The 17,205-nt window shown below is 55.7% G+C and overlaps 1 protein-coding gene across 3 annotated transcripts in view; it reads right to left on the minus strand.

Moving 5' to 3' along the window:
* CARMIL2 (capping protein regulator and myosin 1 linker 2) overlaps positions 1–17,205 on the minus strand; it is a 23,620-nt gene extending 6,415 nt beyond the window's left edge. Inside the window, exons 1-30 of one of the 3 annotated variants that reach the window (XM_061445490.1) lie at positions 16,765–17,205; positions 15,569–15,660; positions 15,369–15,419; positions 15,100–15,159; positions 13,775–13,896; positions 12,998–13,095; positions 12,358–12,428; positions 11,689–11,762; positions 10,693–10,768; positions 10,528–10,616; positions 10,092–10,186; positions 9,657–9,743; positions 9,313–9,422; positions 8,868–8,945; positions 8,467–8,543; positions 8,273–8,377; positions 7,744–7,813; positions 7,479–7,560; positions 6,386–6,482; positions 6,024–6,081; positions 5,355–5,527; positions 5,093–5,161; positions 4,377–4,470; positions 4,206–4,301; positions 3,907–4,035; positions 2,822–2,935; positions 2,512–2,687; positions 1,990–2,077; positions 1,496–1,612; positions 976–1,042 (exon numbers count right to left, since the gene is read on the minus strand). In XM_061445490.1, the coding sequence (XP_061301474.1) occupies positions 976–1,042; positions 1,496–1,612; positions 1,990–2,077; positions 2,512–2,687; positions 2,822–2,935; positions 3,907–4,035; positions 4,206–4,301; positions 4,377–4,470; positions 5,093–5,161; positions 5,355–5,527; positions 6,024–6,081; positions 6,386–6,482; positions 7,479–7,560; positions 7,744–7,813; positions 8,273–8,377; positions 8,467–8,543; positions 8,868–8,945; positions 9,313–9,422; positions 9,657–9,743; positions 10,092–10,186; positions 10,528–10,616; positions 10,693–10,768; positions 11,689–11,762; positions 12,358–12,428; positions 12,998–13,095; positions 13,775–13,896; positions 15,100–15,159; positions 15,369–15,419; positions 15,569–15,660; positions 16,765–16,846 (2,797 nt within the window). In that variant the 5' untranslated portion in view covers positions 16,847–17,205. Of the gene's footprint in view, positions 1–975; positions 1,043–1,495; positions 1,613–1,989; positions 2,078–2,511; positions 2,688–2,821; positions 2,936–3,906; positions 4,036–4,205; positions 4,302–4,376; positions 4,471–5,092; positions 5,162–5,354; positions 5,528–6,023; positions 6,082–6,385; positions 6,483–7,478; positions 7,561–7,743; positions 7,814–8,272; positions 8,378–8,466; positions 8,544–8,867; positions 8,946–9,312; positions 9,423–9,656; positions 9,744–10,091; positions 10,187–10,527; positions 10,617–10,692; positions 10,769–11,688; positions 11,763–12,357; positions 12,429–12,997; positions 13,096–13,774; positions 13,897–15,099; positions 15,160–15,368; positions 15,420–15,568; positions 15,661–16,764 lie in introns of those variants that run through there. The other 2 variants (XM_061445489.1, XM_061445491.1) reach the window with 2 other exon arrangements.

Here is a 17,205-nt window from a genome sequence, read left to right on the forward strand (position 1 = left end):
GTCAGCGTGGCCCTGGCTGTGCCGTGGGACGGAGCGTAGCCGTACCCAGCCAGAGCTTGCGTGGCTGCTCCCGGGACAGCGGCTTTGTGGCGTAGCCAGGGATGGTTCCTGCTGCGGTCCCTGGAAGTGTGTGTGCATGGGATGCTGGGGGGATGCGGAGGAAGAGGGAGGATGGTGGGGGAATGAGGAGGGAGAATGCTGGGGGGATGTGGGAGGGGAGATGCTCGGGCAGAAATCCCTGCAGCAAGTAGCAACTGTGTGGTGCAAGTACCACCAGTGCTGGCCCCAGGAGCAGCACCCACCAACGCACAACCATTTGCTCTGCAGGCAGCTCCTCATCCCCCCAGCGGATGGGAGGCAGGATGCTGCTGGGCTTGGGGACATCAGAGGAAACCCAGGTGCCAGGCATGGGGGTCCAGTGCAAGCTCTGCTTCAGCCAAAGCCAAACACACATCACAGGGAAAACCCGTAGAAGCCAAAGTTGCCCATCAGCTGCTCATTACCTGTGCCCCTCTAAATCCCCCCAGGCATGCAGGGCTCAATGAGGCAGCATCAGCAGCACCATCTCTTCCCCTGTGCTGGGTCCCAGGGTGCTGGGTGGCTCGGTGAAGCCCATGCTCAGGGTGATCCGTGATGGGTAAGGGGGAGATGCCACAGACAAACCTCCCACCCCCTCCCTATGGGAAGGGACCCCACTGCTAGCTGACCCCCAAGACCAGCAGAAGAGCAGGTTCAAGGTGATCTTTGCCTATGGACCCACACCACAACACTGAGAGAGACTCCCCAGAGGGGACAGGCAGACCCTTGCCAGGCACTGCCCGCTGCCTGTAGCATCATCATGGCTCTGCTCACCACCATGGGGGCCTTGCCCATCATCATGGGGCTCTGCTGGCCCCCCCTGCTCTGTCACACCCCGTGGCCATGGCACAGCACACCCTGTGCTGTGTCAGAGGGAAAGCTGCAGAGTGACCTTACTTCTTACGCTTGGCGTGGGCCGGATGCTCCTGAAATGCTTGGTTTTCCTCCGCAGGGCCATCTTGTACTGCAAGGAAAGAGGGGTGCTGGTGGCTTCAGCACTGGCAAGCTGGCCATGGCAAGTGGCATCCATGGCATGGTGCACCAGAGCCACAGGGATGGGTGCAACCCCTCCATCACCCCCAGGGCTGCATCCCTTCATCTTGGTCCAGCACTGAAACCACACATGATGCTAGATGTGTTGCTTTTCTGGTCAGAACCCTGTGCCAGGTTGGATCCCAGTTCCCAAAGCAACCAGAAAAGCCTGGACCACCACAAGGACATGCTCCCACTGCCAGCAGTGCAGGCAGCATGGCTGGGCAGGCCAGCAGTGCCATTTCCCAGCACTAATTGCCTTGGCACTGCCCTAGGGGGGTGCTGGCGGTACATGCAGCCCCGTTAAGCCTGGCATCATCCGTTAAGGCGGATAAGAGGCGGTTATAGCCAGGCATCATGCAATGGCAGCGGGGTCAGACCCTACCTCCTCTGCAGCAGGGTCAGGAGGATTCCTGCCCCTCGCCAGTGCCACGGCATCATCCTCAGCCAGCTCTGGCAGCAACGTGGGGAGGTTGAGCCCCTGCTTGGGGAAGCTCTCCACCTAAAACCATTAGGAAGTACTTTGATTATCCCCAGCCGCCCTGTGTGCTTCGTGCAGCTCCATTCCCTGCCTGTGGCCGGGATTTGTGAGCGGATTTAGGCCTGATTAGCAGGCTGCCAGCCCCAGGCATGAGCAGCCAGTGTCCAGCTTCACCCTGGCACCCCCCACCATGTGGTGGCTTCACTCAGGACCTTAATGCTGCTGTGACTGCACCAGGAGAGGATTACTTGGTAGCAAAACCAACTTGAGTGGGAATTGTCCTGCTTCCCAGCCAGCAAATCCGTGACCATAACAGTGATTGGTGCTTGGGCAATGCTGGGGTACCCAGACCCACATCCCACATCCCATTTCCCGTTGCCGAGGTGCTGGCAGCTCACCAGTTTGCGCTGGGCAGTGATCAGATCTCCCAGCACAGCATCCATAATGCAGTCAGCCACGGCGGAGGTGACAGACAGCTTGATTTCACTGGGAGCAGGAAAAAGGGTGTCAGGGCCATCGCCCATAGCCCTGCAAGCCACAGGGCGAGCCCCCCACTGACAGCCTTGCTGGGTGGATGCACTCAGAGGGACACCCAGGGTAACACCATGGGCTCCTGCTTGCTGGGATCAGGAATGGGAGCAGGTACTGTCTGGGGTGAAGAACGCATTTATGGTCAGGGCTCCCCTTTGACAGCCACAGGGGTGTGCCTGCAGGAACATCATGTCATGGGACTTCCCTAGGGAACATTGAACCAGATCCAAACAGGAAGCAAAACCACAGCTGGAAAAACATAGCAGCAGGACCCAGCACACCATCACATAAGGAAGGGAACAGTTGGTATGGAGTTCCTCAAATCCTCATCTAAACCCATGGGTGAGAGCCAGCCACCGAGTGAGAATGAAGAACCGCACATCACCCACTTCAGCTTGCTGAAGACATCAGTGACCATCTGGTCCAGGACAGTGCTGAGGTTGAGGTGGTCCTGGAGATAGATCCTCTCTGACATGGCATTGACCAGCTGGTCCCTGACTTTGCTCTTCTGCACCACAGCTGGGCACAGCCTGTGCACCGTGTCCAGCACTGCCTGCATGATTGCCTGGAGTTTGGGGAGGAAAGGGGAGGTTTTGGTATATTTTCTATCAGGATTCATGTGGAGATGCTATGTCTCTTATCCTTGGGCTGAGGACAACGATCATCCCATGCTGTTGGCAGCTCCCTGTGGGGTCCCACCTGGATTTCCTGGCCGCAGGTCTGTGATGCCTCCTCTGTGAGACACTCCAGCTTGTGCTGCAGCTTGTTGTTCTGGTATGGGCTATTTCCTGCTTCATACAAGAGGGGCAGGATCTGCCATGGGAAGAGAGACAGTGTGGATCATCCCATGCCACTTCATTCTTGCTTTCCATCCTTCCATATACAGCCCATATCCGTGGCTGCCCCATGGAAGAACATTGTCTACAACAACTGGGGAGACCCAGCCACCTTCTATGTGGGTCAGGGTTGGGCATCATGGCCCCTCAGGGTCCCTGTGTTCCCCAGATGGACCCTCAGCTGCTCCCCACTACCCACTGACCTTCAGCCCCTTCATGCAACCATGCTGCTGCCCACATCAGGGGAGACCCTTTCTCATTCTTTTCACCACCTTTCCACCGTCAGTACTGTCCTCTTAAATCCTATCATCGCCACTGGATTAAGTACCCAGTGGGGTACCAAAAGAGTTGGGGAAAAAGAAAAGGAGGTGGTCTGAAGAGAAGCAGAGGAGGCAAAGGTGTGATGAGAAGAGAGAAGTGGGATCAGGAGGATCAGCCCAGGGCTGACAGCACCAGGAGCCACCCAGCCAATGCAGTGGCCTTCATCATGGGCTGATAGAGCATCCTCATCACTGGACTGTGCCCATCTAGTGTGGGATGAGGGGGTCCCAAGGAGGGTCCCCTCTGGGATGTGGGGAGAGTTTCTCACCAGTATGGGCATCTGTGGGTTTTGGGGTGTGCCAAAGCTGGAGCACCCGCCTCTCCTATGGAGGGTGCATGAGCAGGGTGGGGGCTCTTGCTGAAGAGGGACTGCATTTGTAAACCCCAATCGCAGGGGGTGTATGCAACTGTATGCCCCTGGGGGAAGGTGATGAAGGACATGTTGGGCCTTGTTCTTGAAGGGGACTCAGAAGTTCACAGCTTGCCCTTGGTGATGTGCATCTGGGGCATTGAGGGTCTTGGTGTTCCGTGGCTGGTGGTTAATTACGTCATTAACTAATTGATATCCCACTTCGATCCCACATGAAAGCCGGGTTTGCTGTGGGGTTTCCGCTGCAGCAGACTCACACTGACGGAGAGGTTGGCATTCCTGATAGCCTCCTCAGCAGAGACGATGTCCTCCTCCACCTCCCTTCCTACGCACATGCTGAGCATGTCCACATGCTTCTGCACACTGAGGCAGGTCTCATTCACCATCTGGAGTTCAGAGAGGTTGCGTTATGACCCAGAGCAGCGCTGCCGCTTCCCTTCCTCACCATCATTTTCCCAGAGGATGTAGTGATGGGGCAATAGGGGCACAGACAGATTGCAGCCCCCCAGAGCATCCTTGCCTAATAACTGGGGATACCATATGGTCCCATGCAAACCTGCTCGGAAGAGGTGGTGAGGATGTCCTTCTGTGGCCGTGAGGTGCACACAGGCAACCGGTGCCGGAGCTGATTCCTTGTCAGGCAGGACTGGAGCTGCAGTGGGCAGGAGGCCATGAGCAGTGGGTGTTGGGGCACCCAGCCCCATGTCCCCCAGCCCATGTCCCCTACCTTGTGCACAGCCTGCTCTGTCTTCTCGGGATGGCTGCGGTATGCCTGTGCCATGTCACTCATTGGCAAGGGCATGCATTTGAGGGTGTAGTTCCTGTAGGAGGGGAGCCTCATGTGGCCATGATGAGCCTCCATCAGCCTCATGGGGCTCATCCCCACAGTACATGTCCCCACAGACATAACACTCCACCCAAAAGCAGCCCAGACATTGCCCCATGGTCCAGCCCTGTAGATGGATTTGGTGATGGTTTGCCATCACAAACCCCAACAGGGTAGCAGTGACCACCTGCCCAGGTTCTCCATCCATCCCTCTTTATTCACACCTTTAGAGGACTCGCATGGCCAGACACCAGATCTGATGGTGTATTTGGCAGGTGGACAACCTCTACCCATCTTTCATGCACAGGGAGGAGGGGAGTGTCACATCTTCACCAACAGCAGATCCCCCATGCTTGCTGAGGGTTGCCTTGTCTGCTGGGTTAGGATGCAGAGCCGTGGGAGACCCTGAGGTGGGTAATGAAGGTGTCATCACCAAATTGGTGGCAGGTTGCTTTGCTGGCTGCAAGGCCGAACCTGTGGACCAGCTCCCTTGGGACCTGTACACTGCATGATGCTGCTTCAAGGGGCAAAAGGCCCTGTGGATGGTGACATCCTGGTACCATAGGTTCTTTTGCATGGTGATACAAAACATGAGGACCAAGCGTCTCCTTCTTTACCTCTCCAAAGCTTGAGCCACCTCCAGGAGCCCATGAGCAGTTGTGTTGTTCCTGTCCCAAACCACAGTCCTGCAAAGAGAAGGACCTGAGTGAGCCCTGCCTGCACCCATAGAGCCCCAAGGAGGGTGCGCATCCATGGATGAGCCAGGAATAGTGAGCCCAAGGCTGACTCCAGGCACAAGAAAGCCTAGAAATGGGGTAAAAATCTGAACCTTGATATGCAAAACCTAAACTTGGACTTTGGAAGGGGCTGTAAAACTACCTGAGCTTTGTGTTGATCTGCAGGGCCTTGGCTAGCATCTTAGCCCCTGTGTCCCCCATGGCGTTGCCGCTGATGTCCAGAGCGGTGAGGCTGGTGTTACTGCCCAGGGCACTCAGCAGGACGTTGGTTCCCAGCTTGAGGCGTGATTCCGCCACTGAAAGGGACTGGAGGGGCTAGAAAGGGGACAAGGAGGGGGAGAGGTGGCCAGGGCACATCAGGACATGTCTCCCCTGCAGACACAGCCAGCATCCCTGTCTGGCAGCCGGTGCAGGCAACTGAAGCTAGATTTGGAGAGCCCAAGTCACACTGAACCCCAAGAAAGAGGATAGTGATGGGTGCTGAGGCAACCCCCTGGATTTAGTTCAGATCCCTGGCAGGCAGCAAGGAGGAAAGAGGGTTTTTTTGGGAAGCTGGGCTGCAGCCAGGTTACACCAAGCATCTCCTCTGTTCCTTCAGCCAGACTCAGGCTCCCGCTTTCTCAGATGAACAGGAACTGCTCTCGCTTCTCTGTCTGAGCATCTGCTTCAGACCCAGGAGAATAAGAGCAGAAGGATTTGAATGGCAGCAGGAGGGAGGTAGGTTTGCTCTCAGCCTGTGCTGGGAGGGATCAGGACAGCACCCAGGCACAGAGGATGCAGGATGGGGTGATTGAGGACAAGCTGGACTTACGCAGTCATCCTCCTGGGTGAGCTGGACAATGCGGTGCAGGACGTCCAACAGCCCTTCCCTGTGGGAGAGGCAAGGCGAGGTTACACATGCATCTCCCCACATACCCCCAATCACAGGGGAGCAGGCAGAGCTCCATCCTCTCTCCTCTTCTTGCTCCAAGGCTGTGACATGTCCCTGTCATCACATGAGGACTGTGCCAGGAGCAGGAGATGGAGCCCCCGTGGCCCCAGGCTCCCCACTGGTCTGGAGCAGGCAGGACCATGATCCCTGGCATTCCCAATCAGCCCATGGGCAGAGAGAGTCAAGGTGGGTGCAGGGTGCCAGGATGGCTCCTGGCCCTTGTGCTGCAGCTTTGTGCTTACTTGGATTTGATGTTGAAGTTTTTCCCCAAAGACACGTGCCTAATGGACTTGCTTCTGCCAATGGAGAGCACCAGTGTCACCATGTCGGGGTCAAAGCCTGTGAGACACGGGAGAAACTCACCAGGATGTTAGGATGTTCCAAGCAGTTCACAGAGGTGACACCAAGGTGGTCCCTTGTAGGAGACCTGCAGAGCCATCAAGACTCACATACAGGACTGTCGCTCCTGCACAGAGCTTATCTACTGGGAAGGCAACAAATAGAAGCATATTTTGGCAAGGGTTGGATGGAGATTGTGGGTACAGGAGTGAGCTTTTGGAGCACTGCTGGTATGAACAGGTTTCTGAAGGACTCCAAACCTTAGTGTTCTTAGAGCCATCTGGCTGTTGAGCTGCATGGTCGGCTTTAAGGTTTGGGGCCTTTCAGATTAGGAGCTGGTAGAGGTAATATTTGTGATTAGGATTACTCATCCATGGTTTTGGAGGCCATGATAGGACAAGGTTATCAGTAGAGGCTGCAAACTCCTGCAGAGTAGTGGGAAGAGCTTCATAGAATCCCGGACTGGTTTGTGTTGGAAGAGACCTTAAAGCTCATCCAGTTCCCACCCCCTGCCACAGACAGAGACACCTTCCCCTACACCAGGGCCACCACCACCACTCCCCACGTGGGATGCAGCTCTAGAAAGTGGTGGAAGAGGCTTGGCATGCTGGGAAGGACATCAGCAGAGGAAGAAGTGCACATGTAAGGACTGCCTGCCTTGGGGAAGGTTGGTTTTGGGATTAAGAACCATAAAAGCCTGATAAGGTGGTAATTTCTCAGGCATGAGCCCACTGCTGGCCACTGGGTGCCTTGATCCCCATGAGACACAGCCTGTAGTGCTGCAGCTTCTGCTGTGGAAGGATGTTCACAGGTGATAAGTGCAGCTTAATGCTGCATTAGTCAGTGCTGTCAAGAAGCAATGAGTGCAGCAGACCCTACCCATTTCCCTGGGAACTACTACAAGCTCTCAAGGTGCCCCCGGGGCTGGGCTGGTCCATGGTGGCTGAACCTGCAGATGGAGGGGATCCTCCCCCAGGTGGGGATGAAGCAACCTACCGTTGTCAGACAAGTCCAGGTCACTGATGGAGCTGGCAACTGGAATGAGATCCTGGATGACTTGTGCCCCCGCTGATCTCAGCTTGGGAGAAACAGCAAGACATCAGTACAAGGGGAAGTGGAAGCCCTGCAAATGAGATCCTGCCATCGGGAGGGTCACCCCAGCCCCACGGCAGACAGGGGCATGGAGCTTCCCACACAGGTAGCAACCTCCTTGAGCACCACAATAGGACCCTCCAGCTAGGCTATGGGTGCTGGCTCTCACCTCGCAATTGCTGAGATCAAGGCGCAGGTCACTGATGTGGCTGTTGTCCGCCAGCCCTTGCAGCAGTGCCCTGGAAAAGCCACCAAAGCCACTCATCAGTGCAAGCAACGGAAACATCAGCACCAGAGGTGGGAGCGGGTGCTGGAGAAGACATCACAAAGTCATAGAATCAACCAGGTTGGAAAAGACCTTCAAGACTGTCAAATCCAGCTGCTCCCCAACACTACCAAGGCCACCACTAAACCATGCCGCTGAGGACCTCGTCTACACGGTTTGTGAACACTTCCAGGGATGGTGACTCCACCACTGCCCTGGGCAGCCTGTTCCAATGCCTGCCCACCCTTTGGGGGAGAAATTGTTCCTAACATCCAGTCTAAACCTCTCCTGGAGCATTGTTCCCAGAGTTCTCCCTCTCACTGCCTCATCCATCCTCCTCACCACCCCTCTTAACATGCAGAGTGTGCTCCCTTTGCAAGACCATGCTCACCCTGAATCCATTCCCCTTCGTGGACCCATAGTTCCCTCTCACCTTACAGCATCTGCTGGCAGCTTGGTGCCAGCCAGGGAGACGTGCCTGAGGGCGCAGGCCTGGCTGAAAAACTCCTTGATGCCAGAGGAGGTGGTTTTCACCCTCCTGAAAAAGATGGGCACAGCGTGGCATCATCTGCCACCTGGCACCCACCTGGGTACCACAGTCCCCTCCCTGCTGTCCCAGGGCCTTACTTGTGGGAATACACGTTTTTGGAGAGATCCAGATGGGTGAGGCTGGTGTGGCATCCGTGGACCAGGGCTCCAAAGAGCTGCCGGGGCGGGGGGGGGGGAATGATGTGAGCTGTGTTGACGAAGGCCCAGCCCCTCACACAGCCCAGGAATGGCGTGGGGTGAGCTATCAGGGATGCTAAAGGGGTCTGCCCCATGCTAGGGCTCCCCTCTTTCTCCTGCTGAGTCCCAAGACCCCCAGCCTGCCCGTGGCAGTTGGCACAAAGTGGGAGATCATTGGGCTGCCCCCCACACACACTGTAACCACAGCCCTGTGTCAAACAGGATGGGGTGGCAGCACCTCCAGCAGCACAGCATGGATTTGGGGATGGATCACTGCTGGGACCCTCTCCATAAGTACTCACAGTATCCAAGGGGCAGTCCGTGCAGGCCAGGCTGAGATGGGACAGTGAGTGGCACTGTTGAAGGAGGTTCTGCAGTTTCTGTGGGCAGAGAGGGGTCAGTAGCTTTGCCCAGGACCCTAAACCCCCCTCCAGCCTCCTGCAGCCCATAAATCTCATCTCCAGCCTGCCCTCTCTCTCCTGCAGAGCACAGGGATGAATCTGGCTCGGGGGGACCCAGACCCACACTGCTCACATCCTGGCTCCATCTACCACTCTCCCACAAGCAAATGCAGCAGGATGTCCCCAGTACATCCCCTGCTGCTCTGGGGTGGGCAAGGAGGGGATGCGAATGTGAGTTCCCCATCCCTTGGATGCTGAAAGGCAGGATGCAGACCCAGGAGACTGAAGCCATCCAAACCATGCTGGGGACACAGCCCTGACAGTGTCACCCAATCACAGCACTCACACTCGTGTCATCCCCAGCCAGGGAGCCAGGGTTTCCAGAGAGGTCCAAGTGCCGGAGGGAGGATCCGATAGCTTTGTTATCTGCGAGGGCCTTGCATAACATGCTCATCCCTGCTCAAGGAGAGGAGGAGAGATGAATGCCCATGAGTCCCCTGCAATGGGGAGAGCCGTAGAGCAAAGGAACGGGCACTTCCCTACAGCAGGACAACGCATCCCTGAAGATGCCCTTTCCAGTGCGTTCCTGCAGCCCCTTTAACCAACCCTTTGGTGCCAGCTTCACCCCAACTGCTGCCGTGCCCAGCCTTCCACCAGCACAGAGGCAGTGAGCGGGCTACTGGGCACTACCTTTGGCAGTGAGCATCGTCCTGGCCAAACTGAGGCTCTGCAGACCCTTGGGACACCTCTCCACATGCCGGCTGAAGGCAGCGATCCCTATGAAGGAGCAGAGAGCCCTGAGGTAAGTGTGCATCACATCCTAAGCTACAGCCTGAGGGCAGGGGGAAACTGCTGCTGGGATCCAGACTTGAGCATCAGCTTTCACGGTGAGGTTTAGACTGGAGATGAGGAACAATTTCTTCCCCAAAAGGTTTTCAGGCATTGGAACAGGCTGCCCAGGGCAGTGGTGGAGTCACCATCCCTGGAAGTGTTCACACACCGTATAGATGAGGCCCTCAGTGCCATGGTTCAGTGGTGGCCTTGGCAGTGCTGGGGAACGGTTGGACTTTATGATCTTAAAGGTCTTTTCCAACCTGGCTGACTCTGTGTTTCTAAGTTGGGTACCTCTGTCTTCCAGCTGGTTGCCATCAAGGTTAATTGTGTGCAGGACAGAGTCAGGATGGTTGCTGAGTGCCTGGGCCATCTTCTGTGCAAAGTCCCTGTGGGGAGAAAGGTCACCCATCTGACCAAGGTACAGCCACCTCCAGGACACATGGCCAACAACCCTGCATCGTTCTGGGGATGTGCCATCAGCTCCTGCCCCCATGGAAGAACCACCTCCATCTGGGGAGCCAGCAGGAGAAAGCAGAGCATCTCCAAGGGTGGGTGATGTTTGCTGGCCTCCAGGGTCTCTGCACCCAGTGAGCATGTTTTGGAGGGGATAGGTACCAACACCCCCCCTAGCACAGAGGTCCATGGACCTCTCCACTCCATGCACATGAGGGGACCATCTCCAGGTTGCCAAGACCATGGTCCTCCACCCTGCGATGCCTTTGCTTACGCTTTTAATCCGCTATTTTCCAGCACCAGCTCCTCCAGCGTCACAGATTTGCTGAGCATGTAGAGCAGCTGCTCCGAGATCTCCTGGTTCTGGCAGAGGACAAGGGAACCCTTGTGGAAACCTGGACAGCTCCAGTGTGCCCAGAGCCACAGCACTGGCACGTACCAGCCTGAAGTCCTTGCAGGAGAGCTTGGTGAACCACAGGTTGAAAGACAAAGCAGCCACGCTCAGAGCCACGTCTCTGCAGGGTGACAAGGATGAGAGAGTCAGGGCCAGGCTAGGATAAGCCTGGTCCCAAATGGGTGCCCCAGGATACCCAACCTCAGGATGCTCAAATACAGTGTTCAATAGGGCAGGATTGGGGACCCACGTGGTTAAAACAGCCCACAAACATAGCTCAGCTTCCCCAAATTATTCCCTCAGGGAGAATAAAATAAATCAAACTATTTTCATGCTTCTGGCCTTTTTAATTGCATGTAAAGAACAATACAGGTCTTGCTTGGGTGGAAACAAGTTTCTTTTTGACTTCCTGGTCCAAAGAAACCTCTAAAACCATCTCCTTTTGGCTAGGTGAACACAGATCCTGTTTCCCAAAACACTCAGCCCAGAACCTCGACTCCAGCCCCGCCGCTGTCCTCTCGCAGAGCTGAGTCCTTGCTCCGTCTTTCTTGGGATGGCGATGGGGCTGAGAGCTCTATGGGGACAACACTGGGCATTGCCTGAGCTCATGGCTCTGCTATAAGATTATCTGTTATCTATTTTGTTAAAATCATAAAGTTGCATCATTATAAGATTGTAACAGATGTCTGGGGTGCTGGGGGGTGGGCAGCACTGACTGCTTTGCATATGGAAACCCTGACAGCCACGAGTGGTAAGAAGCTGCCGTGTCTTTTGGGTTTCACCTCCACAAGCAGCTCATGGGCTTAATTAAATGTTAAAAATGAAGAGTGATGCTGCCCAGCCTGCTGGGACCATAGCCTCATGGGATGGGGCTCACCACATTTGGTGAGCCTGCAGATGGGGTGGCCTGAAGTGTATAAAGTGAACAAAGCTTCTAGCATGAGCAGAGGATTGAGTTGGGCACCCCTCTCATGGGTAGGGAGGATGAGGACAAGTGCTGGTGTGGCATGGGATCCATGGGCAGCACAGAAGGGCACTCACCGGCTCTCCAGGTGGCTGAAGTCCAGCAGGTTGAACTCTCGGCAGTCCTGGCTGTGATAGATGTTGTCCACGTCCTGCTCAGATGGATGGACACATGGATCAGGCTCAGCACATGACGGTGGGGAGGGCTTGTGTGCCCAGTGTCACTGGAGAGATCTGAGCCATTGGGGATCCTCCCCTGGGAGCCCCTTGCATAAAGCCGGAGCCTAACCCCACCCTGGTGCTGTTGCTGGCAGGGCATGCGTCCCAGGTTAGTGGCATGGCTTGGTGGGTGCTGGACCACTCGTAGGGACTGGACAGCATGAACGCAAAGCACCCTCAAGCTGGTGGGAATGGGGTGTAGGGAGAGTTGGGCTGCAGTCAGTGTCCCAGAGGAAGAGGAAGACCTGCCATGGCGTGGTCCCAAAGGGTTTCTCCTCTGCTAGGGACACCCAGCAAGGCCACAGGTTTCCAGGGGCTCTCCTTAAGTGGCAGTCTGGGAAACAACTTGGTCCAAAGCATCTCATTCCCACTTGCACTTTGATTCCACCCCACTAAGGATCAGAGATAACTCAAGCCAGGCAAAACTGCATAAGGCTGCTGAATGGAGGCACCCATGAGCATCCTGCTTCCCTGCCCACCAAGTGACACACGGCCACCAGCTCTTCTCCATGGGACAGAAGAGCTTACCCACTGGATCTCCTCGCGGAAAGCAAAACCATTGTAATCACACAGAGCAGCATAGGTCTCCGAGAACCCCCCTGCAGAGAGAAGGGAGTTTGGTGGCAGACCTTCCAGTGGGAACATGGAGGAGACCCTTGGGAGGAGCATGAAGCAGAGGAGGGATGGTGGGAGCTCTCCCTTCCCTCCTCAAAGAAACCAGAGTGTCCTGTGTGGTCTACTGCTAGCCCAAAAGTGATTCCACAGCCCAGGGGGCTGTATCTTGCTTTCCTTGATCTGTGTAGATACCAGGCAAGATGCATTGCTGTGATGACAATGGAGGTATCTTACTTCATACCAAGCTCCAGGAAAAGCCTCTGGCTCTGGAGCCATGCTGTATAAGATAGGTGAAGCATCCACAGCTGCATGTCCTCATGGGTGGGCACCAAGCAACCTTGCCTCACAGCCATCTTGCTCCTCTCTGGGGAACTACATCCTCTCAATCCTGCTCCTGCCACATAGGATGGAGTGGTGGGGACCAGATCCCACTAGCAGGGCTCCTTCTAACCTAAGCCACCATGGATAGCTTGACAGCAGAGCTCATGTTGATGAACACTGAGCTGTGATGGCCCTCAGTGTGCTACAACACGGGGAGATGCTGGGGGCTCACCACAGGGTGCAGGGCTGCTCTGCAGCATCTCCTCCAGTGAGTCCGTGATCCACTGGATCCTCTCATACAGATTGGGTGGGAAGTTCTTGAGCAGTGTCCTGGGAAAGGACCAGAGGGGTGTGTGATGGTTGGCTAGGAGAAGAGCATCCCCACCACTTTATGCTTAGCTACAGCCCTTGTGTGTAGGGCTGCCAGAAACATCTGGATATGATCAGGGAGCAGGGTCTGGCCTTCACCACAGGGGGTTTCTGCTGTTAAAAGGGGCTAGTTTGAACCCATCAATAGGCTGAGAAAGTTGGGTCTGTCCAGCCTGGAGAAGAGAAGCTGCATGGAGACCTCGTAGCAGCCTTCCAGTATCTGAAGGGGGGCTATAGGGATGCTGGGGACGGACTCTTCTTCAGGGAGTGTAGCGATCGGACAAGGGGTAATGGGTTCAAACTCATATGGGGAAAATTCAGGTTAGATATAACCTGTGATATAGGTTAGATATATTCCCTGTGAGGGTGGTGAGGCCCTGGCACAGGCTGCACAGAGAAGTGGTGAACGCTCCATCCCTGGCAGTGTTCAAGGCCAGGTTGGATGGAGCTTGCTGACACGGTCTAGAGTGAGGCGTCCCTGCCCATGGCAGGGGGTTAGAACTGGATGATCTTTAGGTCCTTTCCAACCCAAACCAATCTATGATGCTATGATCCTATGACACCCTATGTGGGGCTTTTCTGAGCAAAGAAGTTGCTCTGGTACCTGCACAACTACCCTTGAGGAGCAGAAGACCCTTACCCAGGAGATGAGTCTGGAAAGACCTTCTTAAGAGACATGGTGACATGGATGACAAGTTGCTCCAAATCATCAGAGGACATGAACTGGAAGGCATGAGATGCTGTATCTGTTTCTATGACAACCTGTAGGGTGCAAAGGGTGGGAGACGTCCAAGTGAGCTGGCAGCACAGTGTCCCCAAGCCCCCAGACACAGCAGTGACAGCCACCAGCTCCTTGCTGCAAACACTCAGGCGCCGCTTATAAACCCCACCTGAGCACTTGAGCACAGGTGAGGCTGCAAGCACCAAGAATTTAAGATAAAATACATCAAAGAGATCAAAATGTGCTGCAATAAGGCAGAAACCTCCTCCAAATTCAAGCCAAGCTAATGCAGCAGCAGCCCGAGACAGCAGGGTGAGAATAGCCTTGACCCTGCCTCAGCTGGAGGACAGAGGTTTCCTCCCTGAATTTGTCTAATTGGGTTTTGAGACTTCTTTAGTTCCTACCAGGAAAAAAATCCCATGGCAACACGCTCCCTGATTTAATTACAGGCTGATTGAGGTGTGGGAGCAGGATGAGTTATCTGCTGGCATCACTGGAGGATGGAGCTGCCACCGCTGCCTGGGGCTCTGCCTGCAGGGTAACAACCCCTGGGCTCTCCATAGCCCAGCCAATGTCTTCACCCCATTCACCCTGGGCTCTCACCCCCAGCACCCCTCACTCTCTACCCAGCTCCCCTTTATTTCTCCCCTGCAGCCATGCAGCAGAAACCCTGTTTGGAGGCTGGGGCCGTGGGTGCCCCTGAGGCTTTAATGAGCAGAAGACAGACAAGAGGTTAAGGAGGACCATGGCCCTGTTTTGGCTGACACATCCAAGCCAGGGCACCCATTCCTCTCCTCCACAATTCCCACATGCTACTTCTGCCCCCTGCTCACGCCTCCTCCTAAGAGGATTACTGGGATTTAAAACACCCTCCTGCTAAATTTGTCTTTGCCTCTGTAAGCCAGCAGCAGCTTGTCACCTTGTCCCTGCTGAGCTGAGGTGCTACGGTCAGGCACTATCTGCTAGAGGGGAACAGGCACCCACGCTCACCCCCGCACCCGTGAGTGCCTCCCTGCACCTCCAGCCCTGAGATGGTACCCATGGCAAGGCCATAAGGGGATTTCTTTAGGGGTGTCTCAGAGATAAATACCCTGTGGAGCTCTCACAGGTTATCACTGGTGACCCTTGATGTGCAATGGGGAGACAGGACAGCCCCAGGCTCCTCAGTGAGCTCCAGTTCAGGGTTTGCCATGGCGGGTGGTGGATCCCCAGAGGGCTTTGTCCCAGTGTTTGGTGGCACTCACCAAGCTGGGCTCTTGCACTGTCATCTCCCTCACCTCCAGGAAGCTGAAGCTGCTGTGAACCTGTGGGTGAGAGGAGCAGGACTGGATCCAGCACTGATGGAGAAGGCGGATCCAACAGTGCACCTCAGCTCCCTCCCTTCATCATGGCCTGAGGAGTGCCTGGCCATGCCCCCCAGCCTTTATCAGCCCTCTTCCCCTTCACCCCATCCTCATCCTCATCCAGGGGGCTTCCCAGACCCAGACCCTCCTGGGACCCACTCATCACTTACCCTCACTGGCAGTGTCACTGGCAGCACATAGGCTCGCCAGGGCGTCAGCACCTAGGCAGGGGATATCAGTGTGACATTGGAGTCACAAGAGACAGTGGTGACACAGGAGCCACCCCTGGCCCCTGTTGCAGCTGTGGAATGGCTGGGAGCTGGCCTGGGGAAGCTTGGAAAGCAGGAGCCAGGCCAGACTCTGCACATACCAAGATGTAGTCGTCATACTTGGATTTCACCTGCAGCTGGACGCTCATCACCAGGAGCACCTCCTTTGTCCCCAGGAAGGCGGTGATGCTCTCTAAGAAGATCAATGTCTGCATGAAGTGATGGGACACCCCTGTTCCTCTCCTGCCAGCCCTGCTGTCCCTGGGGACACCATCCCTTGCAACCCCACCTCAATCAACCCCTCTCCACACACACCTGATGGTTGCTCTCTCAGCTAAGCCACACTGGACACTGGGTTTGGGTCTTGATTACCACTCAGGTGATAAATCCACCTCCCCGTCATATTCTGCAGCCATGACCAAGCACAAGGATTTGGGGCCACTGGTTTACACTCACATGTTGCCTTGCTTACTGGGAGCTGGTGCTGAGCAACAGGAGGATCCTGGATTCTCTTCCTTGCTTCCCAAATGAACCACTGGAGAGCAACTCTGCACCCAAGTGCTTCCTCCCCACAGTGCACCCAGAGATTTATTCTGCATCTCCAGTTTTTGGGGATGCAACCTGCACAGGCGGTCATGGTACCAACCTCTCCATATCTACAAACCAGTCACTGTGGACCAGTGTGAGTATTGCTTGCAACCTCTTCTCATTCCCAGCTGAGAAACAGGACTAGAACCATAACTGCCCATCACCATCCAAAGCAACAGGTTTTCATGACGCTGAGCCCCCGTGTTCAGTGGCTTGAGCCACACATCCCAGGAGCACACCATGGTGGAGCTGGATCATGGAGATACAGCCATCTGGCTCCTTCCTACCCCTTGTTGGAGTTGATGAGTATGCAGGACCCAAGAACTTTTGCTTTTTCAACCAAAGGAGAGAATGCCAGGAGCAAGGGTACTTTGCACCTCTCCTGTGCTGCTGGGGAACTGAGGCTGTCCCTCCCCAGGGAGCTGCACCCACAAACACAACAGCTTCAGCTGTGCAGAACCACGTCCTTGAGGAGCCAGGGATGCTTATCTAGGGATGCTTCTGGCCCAAGCACCAAAATCAACACGAGCTCTGAGAACAACAGCAGCCCTTGTGCCTCACACCCTGCCTGGACCCCCCTGAACCACAGCTGCTGCTGCTGAGGAACCGGAAAGCATCTCTGCCACCCCCAGCACAGCAAACCTGGGCTGAGGAGGCCCCATACCACACTGCCCACATTCATGATGCCCTGGCAACAGCGATGATTTACCTTGGATCTCGGTGGGGATGGCTCTGTGGGATGCGGCCATGGCTCGGTCAGGGTGTGGGTGATGCGGGGCTCCCAGCAGCATCCCTGCGCGTTGTGGGTAAGGCGCTGGCTGGGAGGAAGCACGGAGGTGCCTCCTCCCCCTCCCAATGCTCACTCAGTGCCTCTTCCTGCCCCGTCATATGAGATTTGCCGCCTGAGCAAAGAAGCAAAGTGAAAGCGATGGTGCCCACAGCCACTGGCATCGCTGCCCAGCCCTTCTCAGTGCAGCTTCACCCGGAGGAGCAGGACACCCCACTGCTGCCTCCCAGCCAGGAGACCAGCATTTCCCCATGGTGCCAGCCTTCAACAGTTCCAGGTCCATGGCCTAACCCTGTCCTGCAGCTCCCTGAGGTGGTTCTGCCTGAAGTGTGAAAAGGGTGTGAAAAGAACAGCTCTACCCTT

The sequence above is a fragment of the Pezoporus flaviventris genome, unplaced genomic scaffold (genome assembly GCF_033815535.1).
Source record: "Pezoporus flaviventris isolate CSIRO_AGI_PZ_B2104156 unplaced genomic scaffold, CSIRO_AGI_Pfla_v1 ptg000004l, whole genome shotgun sequence".
In the NCBI taxonomy this organism is placed as follows: Eukaryota; Metazoa; Chordata; class Aves; order Psittaciformes; family Psittacidae; genus Pezoporus; species Pezoporus flaviventris.